This window comes from Molothrus aeneus, chromosome 5 (genome assembly GCF_037042795.1).
Source record: "Molothrus aeneus isolate 106 chromosome 5, BPBGC_Maene_1.0, whole genome shotgun sequence".
NCBI classification, from domain to species: Eukaryota; Metazoa; Chordata; class Aves; order Passeriformes; family Icteridae; genus Molothrus; species Molothrus aeneus.
The window spans coordinates 2,744,820-2,763,979 of record NC_089650.1 but is presented as its reverse complement, the minus strand read 5'-3'; the positions used below and the strand labels follow the sequence as shown (position 1 = coordinate 2,763,979).

The window sequence follows — 19,160 nt, the reverse complement described above, 5'->3', positions numbered from 1 at the left end:
GTTTTTTCTTGTTGTTTTTTTCTTGTTGTTTTTTCCTTGTTGTTTTTCCTTGTTGTTTTTCCTTGTTTTTTTTCCTTGTTTTTTTTCCTTGTTTTTTTTCCTTGTTTTTTTTCCTTGTTTTTTTTCCTTGTTGTTTTTTCCTTGTTTTTTTTCCTTGTTGTTGTTTTTTCCTTGTTGTTTTTCCTTGTTGTTGTTTTTTCCTCGTTGTTTTTTCCTTGTTGTGTTTTTTCCTTGTTGTTTTTTCCTTGTTGTTTTTTTCCTTGGTTTTTTTCCTTGGTTTTTTTCCTTGTTTTTTCCTTGTTGTTTTTTTCCTTGTTGTTTTTTTCCTTGTTGTTTTTTTCCTTGTTGTTTTTTTCCTTGTTGTGTTTTTTCCTTGTTTTTTTTTTCTTGTTGTTTTTTTTCTTGTTGTGTTTTTTCCTCGTTGTTTTTTCCTTGTTGTTTTTTCCTCGTTGTTTTTTTTTCTCGTTATTTTTTCCTTGTTGTTTTCTTGTTGTTTTTTTTCTTGTTGTTTTTTTTTCTTGTTGTTTTTTTTCTTGTTGTTTTTTTTCCTTGTTTTTTTTTTCCTTGTTGTTTTTCCTTTTTACTTCTCATTCTGTACAAATGCAGGGCACAAAGAGTAGTTCACAGGGTTGTTTAAGAGACTTGGGCAAGCAGAAAAGAATACATGATGCTTAGTACAGGATATTTGGGTTTAGCCGCTAAATATTCAGGCTAATTAGTGAAATGTAAAGCTTCAGCTGGTACAGTGTGTACCCTTACCTGCAGCTGCAGAGTGCATTTGCTTGAAAAGCAAGTTTAATCCCAGATGATAGGCATAATAACTGTGACCAGTGTTCATTAGGAAATGGGACCTCAGGAGGAATTAATTTCTGCAAGTCTATGGTAATTGGAAGGACAAGGGGCAATATATTTTATATTTAAGTATATCAGAGGGACTCAGTGACTGCAACCGTTACTGCACTCCACAGACTTTTACATAAACACCCAGGATTTTAGTGATGAGGATTTCAGAGACTTGTGGAAATAGGTACTCCTTAAGATTTTGCATAGGAAGCATATTCCTGTACTCAGTTTGACCAGATGTCCTAGTTGCAGCTGTCTGTGCATGGGCTCTTGGCTAGTTCTGTGTTAAAACTCTGTTATTTAAGTACATATTTGAGCACTATCACTTCTACTGAGCTCAGTGTATACTGAAGTCTCTGTTTAAACTCCTTTTGGTTTCACTGAGGTCAAGCTCAGCAGTGGTTCTGTCAAATTCATGAAGATTTTGCTGCTGGTTTCCCTGAAATAACAGATGTAGTAATGTGTGCTGATATGTAGTTATCTCACTAATGCACAAAACCAGAATTTGTGTTGCTACGATTTCTCTCCACACATTCTTATTTCCAACAGCTCTCTATGTATCCCCATAAGTATCTTGCAGAATTTTTTGGTTTGCCCTTAGAAGAGGCCAAAACCACACACCTCTTTAGAAATAGTTTCTGCACATGTTTTTTCCAGAATCAGAAATGCCTATCCTGCTTTTGATTTGAAGACAAATACTGGGAAAATCTGGAGTATCACAACAAGGTTCCCAGAGTATATCCTTGGTGGAACACAATTCAGACTCAGCATTTGGACAGATTTTTCACCCCATCCTCTACTTCTTACACAAAATGGTAAGTGGTTATGTACAGGGGAAGCACATCAAGCATGAAATGAAAGGAGAAATTAAATTCCAAGGAGGTGGAAAAATCAAGGAGAATAATTAAGAACTATAAGAGTTTGCCCATGAAGTTTGTGGAGTCTCCAGGCTTGGAGATTTTTAAGGTTTGACAAGACAAAACCCTGAACAAGGTGGTCTGAATTCAGTGTTGACCCAGCTTTGCAGGGAAGAGGTTCTTCCCAACCTAAATGATTCTGTCATTAATGATAATGAGCTCCTGTGCATCCTGTATCTTGATTAATGGGAGAATCTTTAATTCCAACTCTAGTAATTTTTATTTCTGCAACATATGCCAAAATAAAAGAAATTATTTTTTTTTCTCCCCCTCTCTTCCTGTGCTGCTTTAAGTCACAGTCTTTTTTTTTGTCTTTCTTTTTAATTAATTATTTCTTTAGTTTTCAAGGAATTAGTTGACTGTAACAGGCTGAGTATTAATTATCCTGAACTTGTTTAGACCAGGCAAGCAGTAAGGTTGAAGTACAAGTACTTTTTTTTGCCCCATCTAATGTAAAGTATTGTTGAGTTAGGCAAGAACTTTTGCCAGAGTAAGTAAAGGAAGATGGATCTACAGAGTGGAAATTAGTGATACTAGCAAGTTTTGGATTTTTTTCTCAATTAGTGACCTAAAAAAAGTGCATGTTAAAATTTTAATTCAAGATTTTGTGCCGCTCTTCATTTTCTGGACTGTGTAAATTCAGCCAGCAAGCACTGCAGTTTAAACATCAAACCTGATGAGTTGCTTACAATGGCAAATTGTCAGAAGTTTAAATTATTTAAACTGGTAAAATCAGTAGAAAAATGTGCAATTGAAGTGTCTTTTTAAGGAAAAACAAACATTTTGCAATAAAAATTAACATTTTCAGAAGGAGCTTTTGAATCCATTCATACATTTGTTTTTTCCATGGGGAAAACCAAACCAAAGCAAAAAGCAAGCTATGGTGACCTACTCTGTTTTATTTCAGCTTCATTAATGTCATAATCCTCTCCCCTAAAAATGCCACCTGTTCTCTGATGTTTTCCCATCCCCTTCAATGGAAAACCAAGTTTATCAGAATTGTTTCTAGATTATGCAACTATTCTTTGCCATTTGTGATCAGTTTTTCTAAAAATGACAGAGGGGAAGCATATTGGCAAGCGTGGAAAATGGCTTAAAAAACTGAAGTGGAACTGGAGAAAATTTTCAAAATTCTAAAGTGTTTCTGAACAGCAGATTGTACAAACTGACATAGAACTTCCTAATTTATAGGGAGCATGTATATTTTTATATTATTATGTGGCTAAATAATACAATATTTTGCATATTTAATATGTATTTAATACATGTTTTGCACATGTATTAAATAATATAATATTTTGCAGATTTAAAATACATTAGAATATTAATTTACTTCTTTTTTATGGCTAAAAAAGCGTGCATAGCAGAAACAATACCAAGTAACATTCTGGAGCTTTTTTGTATCTTAAGTGGCTACAGAGTCAACTTCTGCATCATTGGAAATGTACCAAAATATTCATCAGGAAAATGGAAAAAAAAAAAGCCATTTGTCTCTTTCATTCCTCCTGGGAATATTGCTCATCTCTTCTGTCCAGCTGCCCAGCAAATTGCTCATTTCCTCTTGATGGGCATAGATTCCATGTCAGGTAGAATATTTGAAGCAAAATTAAAAATAATAAAATCAAGTGTGTCTTGATCTAATTCCTCTTGATGGAGCTAGTCTGCAGCAGTTGTTAGGAATTACAGAACAAAACCTTATTTTCTCTGCTCAAGTATGTAGTTGCAATTCTCCAGCAAGCTACTATTAATTTTCCTTGCTATCTTTATTTACAGCTGGCTGTATCACTCACGACTTAATTGTGGAGATCCTCAGTTGCACAAATCAATACCCAGCCCGGGAGGAATGCCTTCTGAGTGTTTGTGGGGCTGATGAATTCTTACAAAAGTAAGTACCTCATTAAGCCACCAGCCATGTCAACAGAGCCAGGGGGAGAGCTGGGGTGTCAGGTTGCAAACACTCCACGTGTGTAAGAAACAGAAAAACAGAAACTTCCAGAGACACTACAGGGTTTGATCTACAGCCTTAGAAGAAGCTTAGATTGATGTAAAAATACAATATGCAGATTATATTTATAAAAATACAATATACAGCTATTAAGCAGAAAAATCATAAACTTATATTTCTATAGTTGTGAGAATGTACCTTAAGTAAGTGAGAAACTGCATTGATAAGATGGTCAAGGGTTTATAGTGTAAGGATGTGGTTGTATAAAGTAAGTTAAGAGTTTAGAAGTTGTAATAGAAGCATTTGTGTGCATGTGAGACAGAAGCCATAGGACAAAAGTATCCACAGTGCAGCAGAAGTAAAGCTGATAGGTTAGAAAAGCAAAATAAATTCTGGCAACTGTCTATTGCTTTAGAAAGTTCTATATTGCCTTGTAATGAGGAAACTTGTCACTACTTTAAGCTATGGCTGACTGCTCGCTCCTCTAAAATCTCTCAGCCTCTGAGAGTGATGTTTATCTGAGCAATGAATCGTTCTTAGCCTGAAAATAGTCCCATCCCTTCATTTCTAGTGGCGACCATGATATATGTGTCGTTTCTGAAACTCCTGAAACACGTGCTGCTTGTGTTCTGCAGAGAGGATGGTGTGCTGCAGAGCAAGGATTCAAACCCTCTTTTATGGAAGCTTTGTGCAGCTTTTAATTGCTTGTTTGACTCTGTTCTCCTTCTGGTGTTTCTCATCTGTGATACAAGGATGCTGCTACCTCCACTAACTCATAGGAGTGTTATAAGTAAGTCCTCTAAGGAGGAAATCACCCAAGAGTGATATTATGAATTATTTATTTATGCAGTATTATGCAGCTGCAGAGGAGGTGATTTTTCTTCATATCCATTTGCAGTAGTAACAAAACAAATGAAGTCAGCACTGTGGTGCTGAATGCAAGATAAAAACACATTAAACATACAAGCAGGTCTTTCTGAATGCAAATAGTTTACAATTGGGCAAATAAATGCTCTGATTCAGGTAAGCTCTTGTGGTTGAAAGCACACTGGTTGGATTCAGCTAGTTGTTTTTTTGCCCTGTGGCATCTTAAATTCAGGTGTCGGCCAAAGTGAGCAGGTTCTGTGTTGAATTAGCTGAAGTGGAGGTGCTTGTCAGCAGGGCTTTGTGGACACTGGCTCTCAGCAGAAGGGTTGGCAGTGTTCTGTGGTACTGGCACTGCAGGAATCACAGCTCATCTGTTAGAGGTGTAAAGAGTGTTAGACAAAATAGTTTATGGCTGTAATTGAAAGGGAAGGTTCTAGAAGCAGTCATATTTACAGTAGAGTGTAAAAATTACCTGAAGTGGCCTAGAGCAAGTCAGTTTGATTAATTAAAGCCATGCAGTTGGGAGAGCAAGTGTCACTCTGTGTGAGTCAGCTTTGCTCTGTATCCATCTGGAGCACTTCTACCCTTACACAGGCCAAATGTTCATATGTTCATAGCGAATTACATCTGGCAACTAAAGATGCCAAGATTACCTCTTTAACATTTCTGAGCCCACTCTTCCAACCTTGGTGAAGCAGGAGCTGGAAGAGCAAACTGTAAATTATTAGAACACCAGAAGCACCAAGCAGAGAACCAGGTCATACACAGATCTGTTAGTTACAGAAGAAGGCCAGGGATTTTTTATTTTTTCCAAGATGCTCTTCTAACTTCAAAGAAATTGCTAAAAAGTGGAAATAATGAACCATTGTATTGAGGGTGAGCGCAGTGCAGTATTTGCTGAAGAGTTTTGTTTTCATTGTTGGGGGGAATGCATCAATAGCAGACTCTAAAATTCTGCACTTGTAGAATCTCTGCACGTCTCATTAGCAGTGAAACAACTGTCAATAACGTTCTCAGCTTTCTTCCTTTGCTTCTCCACTGTCATTCACCAAGCTCTAAGCTCCACTGAAACTTCAGCAGCTTGTAATTCTAGATTGTGCTGTTAAATTCAGCTCCCTTTCTTCTGCCTCTTCAAGGGAGCCCTGGATCTGAGATGTGAAACCCCAGACCTTAAGGATCCCTTGGGTAGTTGAACAGGGCCTGAGGAGTTGCCTCAGGGTGAAATTTTTCCTGTGTGTGGGCTATCTTCAAGTGCAAATTGGTTTCTTCCCAGTGTTACTAGAGTGATTTGATGCCCTTGTGCAGTTCTTCCCTAGAAAAGTATTTGGAGTCAGTTCATGGATGAATTCCAGTAGAAGTTCCTCAAGTTCCTAACACAGCAAAGGGAATAAATAGTCTGCTGCTCCTGCTGTACTGTAATCCAGAAAAAAACACCTAAAGTGAAGCCAAAAAGGTGATTTGATGAATTGTTCCCAGAGCAGAGTGCTTTAGTGAAGCAGGCAGCTTTGTCAAGGTTTGTCAAAAGCTTTCATTTACTATTATATTGGATTGTATTAATGAGCACTTCACCCCAACTCCTGCAGAAGCACCTGAAAGACTTGATGATTTTTAGAATCCATTTAGCTTTGAATGAGAGGGGGAAGGAAAACCACCTCTGTGCTAATGACCATTACACCCAGCAGCAGCAGATTTCACTGTCCATCACCCCCTTCCTACGCAGAGAACCCCAGGCTCACATCCTGCCTGACTTATGAGTAGAGCATCAGATTTACATACCCAAATTTTAAAGATATCAGAAGGTAGCATATAGACTGTAGGCCAGTCTGTAATTAATATAGCCATCTGTAGAATTCTGATTTGGAAACTTTTGTTTTCTGATCTTTTTACTGTAGAAAACCTGACTTTGCTGAAACCTGCTGGTTTTCTTTTTCATCCCATCAAACAAACCTAGATCCACCTTTAAATCTTGCTCTCACGCTTCCCTATCTTTCCTTAGATTTAAAATGAATACCCCTAAATATGATTTTATTATGCCTTTCATGAAAAATATTATATAAAAGTAGATTAAATTGTGCTTAAATACCTTGTGTCACCTCCTGGCTCTTAATGCCAGCAGCTAGCCAAAACCAACCCTTCTCATCTGTCAGCAATGAATCAATCCTTTATTTTTAGAAAAAACAGGCCATAGATCTCATGTCATCCTGAAATACCTAACAAAACATATGAGAGAATGTGGTTGTTTTAAAATGTGAATCTAAAAATGTGGAAGTTTTAAAAAAAGGTCTTTATTATTTTATTGATGTGTGATCTAGCAATAGGTTGCTGTAATGTAGATCACCAAAGGAATGTAGTACAAAAATACTGATTAGCTTTATTTCTAAACATCCTTTTATTCTAAGGTGTCAGAGTATTTTAAGTTCCATCCACACCCTCACATGGTATAATTTGCACAGCTACCTTATTGCTTTGCAGTTCAGCCACCACAGTGAGCAGGGGAATGGAATTGAAAAATCTCAATGCTTATCTTTTCTTCTAACATGCTTGCCTGTGACCTTATTGATGACATTTTTTTGTCTTACTAATTCTGTTCTCTGGGAATTGAAACCTAAATAAAAATTGGTTTTCACTCAAAGTGAAGTTTAAACTATTAATTATAGACTGACATCGACATAATCATACAGATTGAAGTCATAAGAAGCAAGCACCTTTGGATGAATATGTTCTTTGTGAAAAGTAAACATAATTTTCTCTTGTCACTGCAGATTAAGTTTCTCGTTCAGAGATGCTACTAGCTGAGTTACTTTAAAAAAATAGTCTGATTGAACTGTATTAAGATTTGGAGCTTATAGCATATCAGTGAACGTTGCTGTGGGGAAGCAAGCAGTGAGGGAGTCTCAAATGATGAGGATTTTACCTTTCTTATATTTAGATAATTTGTGACACCACAGGCAAGTCACTTGGACCAGTCATTACCACGTCTCCTAAAGACAAAGATTACATTTCTCTTCATGGCATTCTCATCAGAGCTGTGCTCTCCATGTAATTTCAGAAAAAAAATAAGGGGAGAAATGTTGCATTAACAAGGTTGTAACACTTCCATTTTTGTTTCCTTTACAGAGCTCAGAGTGCTATAAACCAGTTACTAATAATCATGTTATCCTCCAAAGAGGATCTATCATTTTTATCTCAGTAGTACTGGTATGGTAGCAAATCTGCCTGGGGTACAGCTAAAACCTACTTTGTCAATCTGTGCCAAAGCTACACTTCTATTTCTTGTAGCACACTTTTCATCTAGACCAGGTTTCCACATTATTTTGTTGAGGCATTAATCCATTTTGTCTAGTCCTTTGTGTAACAATAGCTGTCAAAACTTTTCTCTTTGTATTTGTGCAAATTAAATCCATTCATTAAGTCAACTGCGTGGCCACTTCTGCTTGCAGTGTTTCAGGCAGCCTTGCTGTGTCAATAAAGACTTTGCTGATGGATAGTATCTGCTTCACACAGCAGAAGCTAACACAAACCACTAATGTAAAAGCAGTTATAACAACAGAATTAAGTTTCTCTTCTGTAGCTTGTTTTGCCTGGAAGCATGGTGGCATGGAAAAATTACACTTGAAAAGGACAGTTTTTATGTATCTGTGGTTCAAGATTGTTACTTCATACAAGGGTACTCTGTATTTTTCTAGCTGTACCAGTTCCTGTCACTGGCATTGCAACAGGAATCTGTATCCTAAAGAATCAGGAAAAGGTGACTCAGGGCTCATGGATGTCTCTGTAATATTCTTGTTTCTATGCCTGTCCACAGGCTGGAGGTGAGGCAGAATGAAAAGAGCAGGTGAGGCATTAAGTAAAAAACATATGTTGGGGCCGTTCTAAAATGTAAAGGAAACTTCCCAGTCTGACCAATTAGAGGCTCTCTGGCAGTCACACCCCCTTCAAGGTGACAAGCATCTGTGCCTGTTTATGGCCTGCTGCCCTTTCCCAGCACCCAGAGCACCATCTGCAGCTTGCACTGCACTAAATGTGTTCCTCAACCAGAGGGGATAAAGATAAAAAGTTCATCATTTTAGTGATGAGGCAAACATGATTGGGTGAAATGAGGAGAGGAAGAACTTTCAGGAAAGCTGTGGATAGGCAAAACACAGAGATGAGAGGAGGAAAAGCAGAGGAGAACACATGCATTGGTACAGTCCCAGGAACTGGGAATTGGCCACTTGAGCTTTGAAAAGGGGCTTGAGAAGGGTTTGGCTATAACAGGGATGTGCTTTGCACCAGTATGGGTATTTCACTGTGTTGCTGTTCACTCCTCCCACTCTTGCATCTGTACTTTCTGCTCTTGAAATGAAGAAATTTCGCAGCTGCATGGAGGTGCTATCAAAGGTGATCCTTGCTTCAGGTATTTGCATCAGATGTAAATGAGTTTGTCCCTTATGATGTTTAATATGTTTGTTTAAAAAAAGAATCCTATATATACATTTATAGCTCTGTAACCTCAGTGGTGAGTCTGTATTTTACTTACAGTGTAGTGTCAGTGCAGAACATTTACAAGATGTGTAAGTCCCCTGTAAATGGGCTGAATGGCATTTAAGTTTATCCATTCATTTATGCTGAAGACTTCTGCTGCCATGTGAGAGAGGAGTCTCATCTAAGTCACATTTTCCATGATTTATTCATAGGGGTGAGCATTTTGGTTTTGTTTATTTTTTTAACTAAATCCAGCCCTTTTTATTCAGGCATTCCATCAAAAGCCCTTTTAGGTAGAAATACGGTTTACATTTAAACAGAGTTTTTCAAGCCAAAAAAAAATGATCTTTCCTTCATGGCCCAGGGAGTTCTGAAACAACTTACCATGCTGTAAAACTGTATAAATATGAAATATCCTTTTTTGTGCTTCTGTGGCTGAAGGCTCAATAAAGCATCCTGAATCTAATTGGACACACACCAAAGTTGTAACTGATGCATACTAACTTGTTTTGGTGATGAATTTACCTTTATAAAAATAATTGTTGTTTTTTTCATTAATCCCAAAGGACTTTTTCAAATGCAAAAAGGTATTTGCCTCAACCCTGAAATATTTCTTGAATTATTTCACCGCTTTAAAACAAGATGTGAAGGGGAAAAAAATTAAATTATTTTTGTTCCAAATGATTTTAAGAGTGACAAACCAAGGCTGTGTTCTAATTTAGAAAAGGTTGCCAAGAGCAGTAAATGGAAAGAGGCAAATAAGATTAAGGCATTCCCTTGTCATGGGCTGCTGGATCATCTTTGACCAGCAGCTTAGTTTTTAGGATTCATGCCAGCTGAGTGAGTCTGATCTTAGCTGGCACATGATTTGAGAAAGAAAAATGTGAACTCTGCTTTTGCCACCTCTGTGCGAGCTGCACAGGGTGAAAACTTAGACTTCTTTGAGAACCAAGGGTGACCTGCCTTGCTGGATGTGATTTCCGGACCTACAGCTAATATTTAATTTTTGAGTTGGGTGTCAGACACTACAAGTCATTCTGCAGTGGCACATTTATAACCAGGACACTGCACTGTTTGGCTTTGAAGAATATGCATAAATAATATCAAGGTTTGGGAGCACATGCAGCTTGTCAAGGATATTTTCTCCATGTCCTTGTTGTTCTCTTTCAGAATTTAATGGTCAATGATGCAACTAAGCAATTATTATTTGTTTTCCTAGAAAACATGCCAGAACAATCAATTTTCACAGAAGCAGGTGCCAAGAACTGGGTTTGTATTATTCAGTCTTTTTTGCACCTAGAATTTAAACTACTTGAGCTTTTAGGAGAGGTAGCAAGGATAAAAGCAGGAAGTGGAAAGCAGAGATAACCATTTATTTGTTGTTTTTCCCCCAAACTGCAGCAACTGTACTTTGGGAAGCCACGAAAGTCTCCGAAAGGCAAGCACCTGCATTCAGCTTCGCCTGCACCACGCTGCTCATCTGGAGCACAGCTTGGCTAGAACAGTAAGTAACTGTCTCTTCTTCCCCTTTCCTTCTGCATCCCTGTGTCACATGCATATTTTCTGCTTCTTCCTTTTATGGGAAGCTGTCACTCTACTATGAAGTACTCAGAGCAGGAAATTTTCTTCAGCTGAACAGTTGCAAGCAAGAAATTTGACGAGGGGCTTTACACAAAATCACAGTTCTTTCAGTTAGTTGGTGACCTTTAATTAGATTTTGGTTTTTTTAAGCCATGAGATTTATCAGCTTTAGCACTCTCTGAAATTCCAGGGAATGCTCTGCCTATCCTATTTTTTCAGAGTTTCAGGATTTCAGATGTCCCCACATTCTGATCATCTCAGGAAAGCATTAATCTTCATAGTGAACAGGCAGCAAATACTTACAGGTTGCTAACAAGAGCCTCACTTGCTTTCAGAAAAGGATTTTTGAACTAAAGCAGACAGGAAATGGTATTTTCTGTGAGTTCAAAACCCTTTTTTTTTAAATATATATATTACTGTTAGTATTTTGCCAGGCATAATGATTTAAGAGTTAACCTTGTGAGCATAACCGCAGATGAAAGAAGCCAGAGGCCTGTCATGATGAGAAGGTGGAGACTTTTCCATTATTTAAATATTTGTGGCTTTCTAGAGAGATTGTGTAGTTCAGGCCATTAGAAAACATTCAGCCTCTCAAAGAATTTGTGGACCCTCCAGTTAGGGTTTAAGTGGGAAGGGTGACATTTTAAGATCTCAAAGTGAATTATTGATCAGCCCTTTACAGGGACAGGCACAGCTCTGAAAGCTTCAGGCCGTGAAGTTATTTCATGTTACTAATAATAGCAAAGAGCAGGAGCAGCCCTTGAGGTGGAATCAGTCACAGACACAGAGTTTTCCCCCAGCTCTAGGGCATGCTTGTGACAGGGCACTGGTACAGAAATGAGAGGTTCTGCTCACAGCCAGCAAGTCCATCAGGACCAGAAAAAAACCTAACAGATAAAGTGTCTTGAAAGCTGAAGTGTTTCTTTCACTCTGGACCTAGTCCTATACATTTCTTTATGTGTACTGAAACCTGCTTGAGCCACGCTGAATTGAAGGATCTGATGTAGTCTACACTGAGCTCACAGTTAGTTTTGTTGTTGCTGTTAGGTAAAACACATGGCTGTAAAATGCATTAGAAAGTCACAGACTGAGAGTCAGGTTATGGAAAAAAAATCCCTTCCCTCAGAATTCATATAAAAAGATGCAAAAATTATGCTTTCAAAAAAGAAAATAAGCAGAAACTTTGGGAGTTTTAAGATTCTTCAGCTGTCTCAGACACTTATGCACATACCCAGCTACTGTTTATTTTCATGAAATAATGTGCTCTTGAGAGAACTTCACCTCTGATCTAAATGATCCTTCTAAGTTTTGAAATGTGGAGTATGTTTCATTATAGAAGTCTCCACTAAGTTTGTAGTTTAATTAGTGTCACAGAAGCAAGATCTTGACAGATCTTGTATATAATAATCACCCACGTGTAATCCGATAGTAAATAATTCACATAAGCCCACCTGTTACTGTAGTCCATCAAATCCTCTTTGGATCCTATCAATCACACATGTGTGATTCTTTACAGGCTGGGTGGTCAAACACAAAAAATGGGTTCCCAGAAAGGTTGCTGATGCCTATCAGTCCCTTAGGAAGAGGCCTTCAGACAATGTCATTTGTAATGGACTTTTCATTCACGGGCAGCCCTGAAGAGGTGAAGTAGTTGGACTACATGAGAATTGTAGGTCCCCACCAGCTAAACTATGTCCTTTCTCCCTTCCATTGCCATCCCCTTCCATTTCCTTGTGCACTTCCATTTCCTTCTCCCCTTCCATTGCAGTCCCCTTCCGTTGCATCCCCTTCCATTTCCTTGTGCCCTTCCTGTAAATCCAAATGACATTGACCATCTTCCAGTCAGCTGGGACCTTCTTAGATTGTCAAGACCTTTGGAAGAGAACTGAGAGGATGCAGCCATGAGATCAGCTAGGTCCTTTAGTGCTCTGCAATGAATCTCACCAAGGCCTAGTGGACCCAGAAACGTTTTTTGGCCGTGAAACACACGCTCTTGAAAGGACCATGCAGTTTATTGGATGAAGTACCAGAGGGGATGCTGAGAAGCTGAAGTCATTCGGTGCCATTTTGTGGTTCCAGAGGAGCAGCAGCAGAGCCAGGCGGGTGCTCACGTTCTCTCAGTGGGATCACCTCGCGTGAGGCTGCGGGAAGGGGCATTGGAGGGCCCTGGAGCTGCTTCCTGCCTTTGGGCACTCTCGGCATCCACGGGCCTGCTTCTGGCAGCCCAGCGCTGCTGCTCCTGCACCGCCTGCATTGCCCACAGCATGACGGCCATGATGGCCTGCGCGCCCCTCTCGGTGTCCCCGCTACGGTACGGGCGGCCAGCCAGGCCCACAACGCACTCGCTGTAGTCGCTGTCCCCTCGCACGGAGTGCAGCAGCTGCTCCATGGGTTGCCGGCACACGGGGCAGTTGTCCCTGGCCCTGGCCCACTGCTGGATGCAGCTGAGGCAGAACTTGTGCATGCAGTAGGTGACGTAGGCCGGCCTCCTCATGGGGCCCAGGCAGATGGGGCACTGCGCGTCCTCTGCTGCCTCTTGTGCTGCTGCCTGCGGCGGCCGGCTCTGGCTGCCAGAGCTGCTCTGCTCCATGTCTTCTTTGGCAGTGGATGCCATGTCCTGCCAGGGTAGATGGGCAGAGTGCTGGAGCTCAGCTGGCAGGTGGGGCTTGCTCAGGGTATGAGCTGCTCCCTCTTGCCAGGGCTGCAGCACCGGGTGTCATGCAAGCAAAGGGACAGGGCCTGTTGTCACCTTCACTGGGGGTGAATGGTGGAAATGCCCAGGTCCTTCAAGAGGGAAAGCATTCCAGCACCAAGTGTTACACAGGGACAGGGGCTGCCTAGGGTCTGAATGGTAGAAATGCCCAGGTCCTTCAAGAGGGCACTGGGTGTCACACAAGAGCAGGGACAGAGCCTATCCTGGGGGTGAATGATGGAAATGCCCAGGTCCTTCAAGAGGGAAAGCCTCCCAGCAGCAGGGGTCCTGCAAGCAAAGGGACAGGGGCTACTAGGTGTCACATAGGGACAGAGACAGGGCCTACGCTGGGAGTGAGTAGTGGAAATGCCCAGGTTCTTCAAGAGGGAAAGCCTCCCAGCACCAGGTGTCACGCAAGCAAAAGGATGGCACCTACCCTGGGAGTAAATGGTGGAAATGTTCAAGTCCTTCAAGAGGGAAAGCCTCCCAGCACCGGGTGACCGGGTGTCACACGAGCAAAGGGGTGGGGGCTGCCCAGGAGGTGAATGGTGGAAATGCCCAGGTTCTTCAAGAGGGAAAGCCTCCCAGCTACCCAGGGGGAAATATCCCCTCCCAGTCCCCTCTGCTGCTGAGAGTGCACCTCCTGGGTGTTTACAAGGCCTGGGTGTGCTAGGGCTGGGAAAAAACCTGGGCTGACCTAGCTGACGCAGCATGCTGGGTCATCTGTGACATTATAGCCTATTGCTAGGTGAATCCATGGTCAGATTGGATCCCTGGTTGGTGATGTCATAATCCAGCTGTTGCACTAGATGATTGCTCTAGATCTCTGGCAAATGAGCTGTGTTCCTTTTTCTTCTCTTCTTCCCTTCTTTACTTTCTTTTAGAACTCCAGGATGAATCCTACCAAGGCTCTGTGGACTTAAGAACATTCATCTGCTGCAGCTGGCCCCTTACAATCACAGTGTCCACAAAGGGAAGGTCACGGTTGCTGCAGTTGTGCTCCTCCAGCTGAGAGGACTGGGAAGCCCCAGGTTTATCAGTAGTCTTAAAGACTGAGGCAAAACAAGCCATAAAGTCCTCTGCTTTTTCTGTACACCCATTTGCCAAGTGGGACCATCTTCGTCAATGAAGGTGTTTTCTTTGGACACCCACTTGCTACTGACATACTTAATAAAACTCCTTGTTTTCTGACACAGCAAAAGCTGGTGGAAGAAATATCCAGGTCCTTCAAATGGCAAAGCCCTAAGCTGCCCAGGGTGATGCTTCCCCTCACAGCTCACCTCTAAGTCTGCATCATCTCTTCCTCTGGACCGCCTCAGTGTGAAATCAAAGCAGAATTGATGCATTCCCTAGGCCATGTTGTCTGCCTTCTTCATGTCTCCCATGTAGGCAGGGCACTGGAATATCCCACTGCCTCCAATCTCCCTGCCTGGATTCAAGCACATCCTGGTTCCCCCACTGAATCTAATTTAAAGCTCTATTTCTAAATCCAGCTAGCTTGTTTTCCTGAACACTCTTGGCCCCACTGGTGCCTGTATAGTGCCACCCAGTGTAACATAAAATATTCACCAAATAAAATTTCAGATCAAAACATCCTGAACACAGTTGAGAACATTCTGACTTTGGAAAATACCATGTTAACATCTCTGATATGCATTCTTCTTTATCGGAATAATGTATGTCACCATACACCTCTCTTCCACAGAGTGGAGATGACCAAAGAAGGTTCAGTGTGAACGAGCTGTTGGAAGACACTTGCGCCTGGAGACTGATTTGGTAAGCTGCTATTCAGCAATACTTATGTTTCTAATTGTTTATATTTGTAGGCAGCCTCCTTGCACCAAAGGACAATTCTGAGAACTACTGGGGACAGGAATGATACCAATGAGAAAGACAATTGGTTCAGTATTTCAGACTTTTTCTTTTCAGACCTTAGTTGTTACTTAGCAAAAATCAATGTTTTTCAGATCCATGTAATTTTTCCCAATTGTCTCCTTTTCATATTACTGAAATTTTCATTGAAGGTTTCATTTTTCCCAAAGATTCCCATGATTGAACGTGTCAAAATGGTCGTGTATGTGTTGCTGTTAGAGAATATTTGACATTAAATATTGTAAAAGTAGTAGGTTTGCTCTTCATTAGGACTGTATTTTCACAGTTCAGTTATCTTTAAACCTCTTTTTACATTTTTTTTCTTCTTTTTTAATGGAGACTAACTATGATGGGCCTTTAACTTGGCAGTCAAAATGAAGTTGATTGTAAAGCTAGTCTGTGATGGACAAACACTAAATGAGATATATTCCTCATTCATCTTTAATTGTATTCCATTTAGATAAATTCTCATTTTAGATAAAGAAGCTGTTGACACTTTTTGCAATGTTTTTCATCATTGTGTTATAAAGTAATTTACCAACAATAGTGACACACCTGTCATTAGGCAGATGGAGGAAAACAGAGGGGTAGTGACTTGTTTAAGGGGGAGTACCTGGTGCTTACTGGGGACCCATCTGGCTTCCTAGGAGCATGGCCTAGGTTTCCATTCTGGTCCTTGCTCCAAAGAACTGAGTAGAAGAAATAAATTTTACAGATGGCAAGTGTATGAAATTTGGTAGCACAGAGGATGTCTGCAGGACAGGATCATTTGCTGTGGGTCCCTCTTCTCCAGGCTAAACAATCCCATCTCCCTCTCCCCATTAGAACTGCGCTCCAGACCCATCCCCAGCTCTGCTCCCTTCTCTGGACACACTCCAACACCTCAATGCCCTTCTTGTGGTGAGGGGCCCAACTTGGAGGACAATCACATGGGAACAGCTCCCAACAATTCCCTTCACCACAACCCTCTGGCCCCAGGCATGCATTTGGGCACTGCTTAGTGAGGCAGAATGGTGATAAACAGCATTTTAGAAGGGGAACCTAGCATTTCTCCATGGTAGGTGCTGCTGCCAGGAGACTGAAAAATGAAAGTTGCAGGTCCATGCTATGTACCTGTCATCCTCCTCCCATTTAGAGCAGCTGGGAGCTAGGACTGCCTCTCCTGTTTGTGCTTATTTCCTTTTCAAAACTCTTGCACCATATTGACTTGCTAAAATCGAAAAGAAATGTCCTTAACATCAAAGAAGTACTAAATGTTCACGGGTTGGTTAGGCTTGCCTTATTTATACACAGCTATAATGATGCACAAGTATGAGGCATGTCTGTGTGATAAGATATGGGTATTATTAGCTATCTGGCAGACAAGGACTCAGGATGGCATTAGTAGGGGTATTTCAATCATCATTACAACTTGCTGGGTTTGTTTCCTATTAATGATGCAAAATTATGGCTGCTTTATGCCAAAAATTCTCCAGGGGAAAATAAACTGATGGAAAATATGCTAATTTTTTGAACTAGCATTGTAATTTAGGAAATTATTCTGCATTTTAACCTGCATTTTGACCAACCATGCTAATAAACATGCTCACCTCCATGGAAAAATACAACAAGGCAAGCTCATATGTTCAGATATATTTTTGAACTGGGCAAGGCTGTGAAAAAGATCTTATGCCTGAAGACTCGGTCAAAGCAGAGTGACAACTTGTATTAGCTATGATTTAACAGGATTACAGGAGGAATTTCCAGGCAGCAGCTCCACATACAAACTGCCTGGCTAGATAAAGCCAGTGCAGATTGGAAATAAAAAGCTGTAAAGGCAAAACTACCTGTAGGAGGAAGAGAATAGTTGGCATATCCAGGGAAATGCACTGTGGTACTGGCACAGGGGAGACCACCTAACTTTTCTTTGTTCTGTTTCATTTCAGTGCAATGAGTCTTCTCTTTCTGCCATGAAATATAGATAATGAAAATCTAATCATATACCATTAAACCTGTACTTTGGGCTGCAGTTGCAATTCTAAATTCTAATTGCTTAGTTGGCCCAACTAAAATATATGAGGACACACACAGTTGCTCTATAAATGGTTAATTTGCTTTGAAGCTCTGAAAAAATATCAAAATATTTTTGGGACTTACAGCTACCAGACTGCAATGGGGATGGAAGAGTGGGGGGAAATTTCTTCTAAGCTTTCTGAAGAGAAGAACCTTAATAAAAGATTGGTGTGGGATAGAAGAGTAGAATTTAAAAGACAGGAATCAAATGATAGGGTAAAACAAACAATCAAGGAAGAATTTAAATTGCAGTTTGCTCTCTTTCATATAAGCATGTGCAAACCCCAACTATGTCTGATGGCCATCAAGGCAATGATGTGTCCCTTTTACTAATCAGTGGGCTAGGCAAGGTATAAAACTGGGAATTAAGGTTTACTTATCCTTTCCTACAGAGGAGGCTTGCCAGGATGATGTCTTAGCAATAGTCTCACAGGCACCTGTTTGTGTTTTGTTCAGCTGACTAATGAAGAACAGCAGGAATTTCACAGTGCTTGAAACACAGAAAATTCCACAAATGCTTCTTATAAGCAAAAATATTATTCCAGATAGCACTTGGAGCCTGGAATAGTAAAAGTGTGAGATTTACAGCTTGAGGAGTTTAGTGTAGAGAGGTGTATGCTCCTCTTCATAATCCTAATTAATTTAGTGAAGCTTTGCTAAGACTCAGCAATCTGCCTGTACAAATTTTGTGGCAGCTTCTGTAGCATGACAGAGGCATGCAACCACAGAGTGGTGAGTGGCTCTCTACAGAAGTAAAGCAAATTTTACTGCTTAGGAAATGCTATGGAAAGGCAGGTGCTGAAACAGTTTGAGCATGTAAACTTGAGAACTGCATGCAAATTAAGTTTCATGGGTTATGTAGCAGTGCTGTCCTGTTTTATAACATACTTTTGTACTTGGGACTTAGCCTGTGTTATGGAAGTGTTGAGATTTTCCAGATCTTGGGCAGATGTTTTATCTGATTCCATGCAGTTTAAGTCTGTGAAGTGATTGAGGCAGAAGGCATTGAATCATAAAATCATCTAAGTTGGAAAAGAGCATTAAGATCATCAAGTCTAGCTGTAAGAATGTAGCATATACTTGAGTCCATCCTTCTTTAAGGTAATATTAAAACACTTGCTTAACCATAAAGAGTAAAATAAATGGGAAGTGAATTTCAATAGACATTGAAACAGCAAATCACTTACTGGGGTTCTTTAACTTGGGAAACTTGTATCTTCTATAAATAGACTTTTTTCATCTATTCTTTGTGGCAAAAGTCTACCAAAAACCCAGGGAAGTCCAGGCTCAATTGCATGATGTCTGCATACACACTTGGCTTTATTTTATACTAATATAAAATTGCTCTCAAATTATTTCAAATGTCTAGAATGTGAAAAAAAAAACAAAAAAAAACAAATCCAAACCTGTTCTCTTTATCTAATTCTTATTAACTTGATGTTGTTTCCCTTTTTTTTCTGATTCCTAGGCAGAACCTTGTCTCTGTTATTATCAACTACAGAGGTCAAGTGGAATATCTGCTGCAAAATGAGGTATTTGTTCTCAGTTTGTTACACCAGAAAAGCATTAACTTCTACATGAAAGGTATCTAATTATTAATCTGTCTTAGATGCAATTAAGGAAGACTTTTCATTAAGACTGCTTAATCTGACTTTGAAAGGATATAAATTCTCTTAATAAAACTTGGTCTGAGGCTAGGAAGAAAGTGTTATAAATTTAAAATATCAAAGGTGACTGTTTCACGTGTCAAGGAACTTGTAAATAAAACCAGAGTTGTTTGAGTTGGCAATATAATATTTGGAATTAGTAGAGGTATAATGCATCATATGGATCTGCAAAATTTGTCCCTGATTTTGAAAACCCCCAAGCTTAATGTTTGCATATATAGTACATACATGCAAGCATGTGCTAGTTTGAAGGATTAAAT

General features: G+C 40.1%; 1 protein-coding gene across 1 annotated transcript in view; it reads left to right on the top strand.

The window, feature by feature from the left end:
- The window catches only part of PIK3C2G (phosphatidylinositol-4-phosphate 3-kinase catalytic subunit type 2 gamma), a 189,138-nt gene that overhangs the window by 8,410 nt on the left and 161,568 nt on the right, over positions 1-19,160 (top strand). Inside the window, exons 3-7 of the mRNA XM_066550141.1 lie at positions 1,501-1,658; positions 3,534-3,645; positions 10,438-10,540; positions 15,015-15,085; positions 18,702-18,765. Coding sequence (XP_066406238.1) covers positions 1,501-1,658; positions 3,534-3,645; positions 10,438-10,540; positions 15,015-15,085; positions 18,702-18,765 — 508 coding nt within the window. The remainder of the gene's footprint in view (positions 1-1,500; positions 1,659-3,533; positions 3,646-10,437; positions 10,541-15,014; positions 15,086-18,701; positions 18,766-19,160) is intronic.